This window comes from Leptopilina heterotoma, unplaced genomic scaffold (genome assembly GCF_015476425.1).
Source record: "Leptopilina heterotoma isolate Lh14 unplaced genomic scaffold, ASM1547642v1 Lhet_190, whole genome shotgun sequence".
Classification (NCBI taxonomy): Eukaryota; Metazoa; Arthropoda; class Insecta; order Hymenoptera; family Figitidae; genus Leptopilina; species Leptopilina heterotoma.
In genome coordinates, this window is record NW_025110909.1 from 925,602 (window position 1) to 930,484 (window position 4,883).

General features: G+C 32.7%; 1 protein-coding gene across 1 annotated transcript; it reads right to left on the reverse strand.

Moving 5' to 3' along the window:
* Positions 1–1,069: 1,069 nt before the first annotated feature.
* On the reverse strand, positions 1,070–2,507 carry LOC122500738. The gene is made up of 2 exons (XM_043609811.1): positions 1,937–2,507; positions 1,070–1,185 (listed from the first exon to the last, which is right to left on the reverse strand). The coding sequence occupies exons 1-2, from the start codon at positions 2,505–2,507 to the stop codon at positions 1,070–1,072; spliced, it is 687 nt and encodes a 228-aa protein (XP_043465746.1).
* Positions 2,508–4,883: the final 2,376 nt, after the last annotated feature.

Consider the following 4,883-nt stretch of genomic DNA (forward strand, 5'->3'; position numbering starts at 1 on the left):
CTGTATTTTCTGTTTTAGATTTGTCTACGTAAACCACAAGAAAAAAAAATGGATTTAGAAAAAGTTAATGCTGTTGGACGCATGGAAGCTACCCTTCCAACAAAGCCTCTTTCCGAATTGGTTCCAAAGGGTCGCTACATGATCAACAAACTTACAAAAGTGCAGACACGATTTGGATCCAGGATTATGACAGAAGTGGATAACGAGTTTATCACTTTTTTACCTGCAAGATTCGTGAAACTGTTTGATGAAGAGCCAAATACCCTGGAGATGATGCAAGAAGCTGCCTGTTCAAACAAGTTGTACATGAAGTACTTGATTGGAACGTACAACGCTTTGGAATTTAAATTTCATTAAAATTATGGTGGATTTTTTTAAAATATTGATGTTTATAAAATATAAAATTTTCACATTAATAATAAAAATATATATTTATCTATAAATTGGTTTTAATATTATTTTCTTCCCTATTCATGTTAATTTTCAGGAATTAGTTTTAAGTTTTATTTTCAGAAATAGTAAAAATTTAAAAAAAAACTAAAGGAAAAGGTTTTTAAAATAATGAGAGAGAGACAGTTGTATTATTATTTTAAATTGTTCATGTTTATTTTTAAAATATTCAATTCTTGTTTTACAAAAAAGTTTCACAATTTTCATAGAATGATTGTAAAGTAGTAAATGTAGAATTAACTTCATCAATTCCTTTGACAGCAGCACTTATATAGCGGTTTGAAGGCTCTAGGAACCATTCTTGAAGAATTTTTACATTTTTCGCAGCACAATTTTCACAGTGAATTGTATGATGTTTACAAATGGTTGACAATTTAGTGTCAAGTTTTTTCAAAGATGGACAGTTAAAATCTTCTAAATTTTCTACATTCAACAAATATTTCTCCAACCAAGTCTTTTTTTCTAAACCTTTAACATAGATAGCACTAGCACCACGTAGTATTCCTTGTAGAAGTGAAGGAAGTTCATCATATGGAACATCTCCAGCTGGCCAATCAATTCCATGGTAATTATGCGTTAACCAACGATTTTCACTTTTGTAGCGTCCAGGCAATATATTTCAAGCACAAGGAGGTTCAAACAGGAAGACGAGTGGTTGAGCATCTAACTGTAGAGGAAGTATCGCCAACTCTTTGAAAACAAATTCGTTATTGGGTTTTTTAAAACCTTGTACATCTACAATGAACTCCATTATGAAATAAAACTGAAATTCTGACTGAAAGCAGCTGTTTTTATACCCAATCACCCCCTTACATTATCCCCACTACAGCAGTTTCTTGACAACGCCGCTGATTGGTTTATATTGTATGACGCGGTCATGTATGATTAAGCAGTAGGCAGTGGTTTCAGCCGGCATGTTGATTCCTGCTTCAAATTCTAAACGTACATCAACTGATGCTTGTTTTAGAAACTCATTTTGCTTAGAACAATCAATAACAATTAGAGGAAACAGACTTTTAAAAATATCCTTTGTTAAAATAGGTTTTGAATCTTTACCATAATAGGATGATTGAAAATTAGCGTACATTTCATAAAGTAGAGAGTACTGATTTTGATCAAAATTTAGATTTAAATTTCCATATGGATAATATTGTGAATTTAAAAAGAGTTTAACGTTTGTTATATTACAATGATCAAAATGACAAGCATAGTTTTTACGTTTATCTTTTCTCGCTGTTTGAAATCCAACAATAACATAGCGTGGTTTCTCTAATTGCGTTGATGTTTTAATTTGCCACAAAACTTTTGAATTCGTAGGAATTAGAGGATATTCATATAGAGGATATTTCCCAAGATCTAAAACTTATTGAAATTAATGGATCCTTTTCAATAAATTTTAATAGTTCTATTTTATTATTATCTGCAGGTAGAACGTATGGAACCATCCATTCAAGTTTATTGATGAAAATTTTAAATTCTTCATCACCTCCTTGTCCTGTTTGAATTACGGCATTCACGTCAGAACGTGCTCTGGTTAAAATAAGTTCATGTTTAGCGTTCATAACGATTTTTTTATAATCTTCGGCAAAACCAAAAATCATGCTGAGTGGTATTGTGACATCAAAATAGCCATTTTCCAATACAAGTCTTGCATCAGCTGCCATTCTTGAATACCCAGCATTTTCAATAAAATTTAACTGTGTAGGAGTTTGCGAGACATACTTTTTCATAATTGTAGTATGTCCAACGTTTTTGCATCGATCTATTTCAATTCCATTTAGTTCATAGCGAATTTCATCAAACAAAAAACATACAGCATTATTACTTAAATGCACGTTTTCCGTAAGAGTATTTTCATCATTTTTAGCTAATCTGCCAAAAATATGTAATGAACTTTTACTAGGTAAAATGCACAAGTCTTGATGTTGTACTGCGATTCGAATTTCATCACTATTGTTAAAAGATGAAGAAGCATACGGTTTATGAGCATGAATTTCATAATGAGCTATAGACTCATCAAAATTCACTGCTGCTGGAATATTGAGAAGTTCGTCCATTTTTGTTTCAACAGCACCCACAAAATATGTAGATTAATTGTCTTGTTTTCGTTTTTTCTTTCCTTGAACTTTCAGGCCTAGTTCTTGAAGAAAGAGACGATTCTGTGGTGTTAACACCTTGTAAGATGACTTTAGACTGATTTGACTCTTGCATGTTGGCTGACTTTTATAGTTTCCACCAACAACAGCTCTTTGATTATAAACAATTCCCATTACAAAGACTTTATATGCAATCGAATAGTTATAGTTTCTCCTCTGAAATTTATTAAATCACCATCCTGGTCGACAATTCCCAGCTGTATATTATGTATTGTCTTGGTGGAAATCGGAAGATAAATGACGTGTGCAGGCACTTCCACAATCTTATATCCTGGTGGGACGCTTGGAAAAAATTCATGGATAGTGTGGACTTTTTGATTATTTATGTATGCTCCAGATGTTATATTGCACTCAATTCTAACTGAATTGACCTTTAGAATAGCTACAGGTAAATCAGAAGTATGTGCTCTATGAGGTGCTAGATGCTGCGATGTAAATCCCAACAATTTACCAATCGAGTCAATAGGTTTAAAATCAATTGGCAAATTTGATTTAACTACACTGCGCAATGTATTATTATTCGGTTTTATACTAATAACAGTTCTGATTTCTACAGAATTTTGTATATAAGATTCAATGTCTTTAATTTCATAACTTCCAGTTGCAATATGAATTATTTGATTTCCAATGTAAAACTTATTATTTCCTTTATCGATATTAGGAATTGAATTAAAAGTCAACAATTCAACAAGACCAAGTACATAACTTTTATTTGAATTTAGTTCTATTGGAGGGAAATATTCAGCTGCAAGAACTGAAGAATTTTCCGTTAACGTTAAAGTAAATGAATCACTCATCTTGCTATCAGATTTTATACTGAAAGCTTACAATAGTTACACACTTTTATATAGGTTAAAGCTACTCTTAATATTTAGTTGATTACATAAAAATTTAAGACACAAGTGCCCACAAACAAATGTATCATAATTTTGAAATCTTTCATGATTATATTTTATTAAGCTACCATCACCTAGATAAATGACAAGATCTGTTAAAGGAGCAAGGTTACCAAAACTATAAAAATACATTGTTTTATTTCTAAATTTTTTATATGCTACCCAATGTGTTCCAGCACCTTCTTTATTATCAAGATTAATTATTCCTGATTCATATTGACGAGGACCACTAATAGGTAGTTCATTTCGCATAAAAACACCGCGAAAATAAGGTTTTTTTTATAGTTTTGGCATACTTCAACAAATCAAAATCAGTTAATGGACGATGAGGTAGCTTCAGAACAAGTTTTTTTTCCTTCTTGTTATTCTCTTCTTCCTTGATGCTCGTTTTTTCTTTCTTGGTGCTCGTTTCTTTCGTTTTCCAATTCCTTTTCCTTGAGTGTAAGGTTTAAGATGGAGACCAAGTCCTTGCCGATAAGGTTTAAGGTGTAATCCTTTTCCAAGCGATATAGCTTCCATTGTTTTATTGTGACGTTGAGCTTCTGAAAGCTGTTCACTGGCTGTTTTAGCCTTATTAACAGCCCTTGCAATTCCTGAAGCTCCTCCAGCAAGAGCTCCTAAAGCACTAAGTCCAGCAAAAATTGGAACAAGCGGTAGAATTCCACCTACTTTAGTAGGTACAGGAAGAATTCGAGGTGATAAAATTTTAGATTTACCACCAACACTTTTTATTGCTTTTCGTGCACCAATCATAGCTGCTCGAATTGATTCTTCAGCATTATTACTAGGAACCATACTTTTTCGCGCAGCATCGACAATTTTCCTTAGTGCTGTTCTTTTCTTTTTACATATTGTTCTTCTTTTTTTCTTTCTTATGGATGATTTTCTCCTTCTTTTCATCCCCATACCTAATTTAGATTTAGTTTTCATGGTTCCGGAAATAGCTAAAGCAGCTGCTCGTTCACTCACACTAGAATTTTTAGCTGTAACACGTTCCCACGCTTTCTTAGCTAATATTTTATCTGCTTCGTTTCTAGCTTGAATATTTTCTCGATTTTGCGAATATGCAATGTCGTGTTGCTTACAAGCAGCGTCTAATGGATTAATTCCTTGATCACCTCGAGATAAACGCTTTGCTAACTTTGTACCAGGCCCACAGAATTGGTATCCTGGCAAATGTAACTCGAACGGTAAACTATTGATTATACGATTTATTAAACCTTTTCCTTGATAGCGTTCTTTTTTCACCTCTTTATGCAGAATCATACTTCACTCTACAATGGTTGTCGTGAAACTGACAAAATTACTATATAAGCTAGGTATTTATACATTTTAGGGTAGTTACTGTCAAGATGCAGTTCACGAAACAACCTGTCATGCT

Bases quoted from the DNA above. Each gene is read 5' to 3' on its own strand.
- LOC122500738 (XM_043609811.1), bottom strand. From the start codon at position 2,507: ATGGACGAACTTCTCAATATTCCAGCAGCAGTGAATTTTGATGAGTCT. The intron at 1,186-1,936 runs GTGATGAAGAAT...AGTTCATTGTAG, and splicing joins AATTCAAACAGGACAAGGAG to ATGTACAAGGTTTTAAAAAA.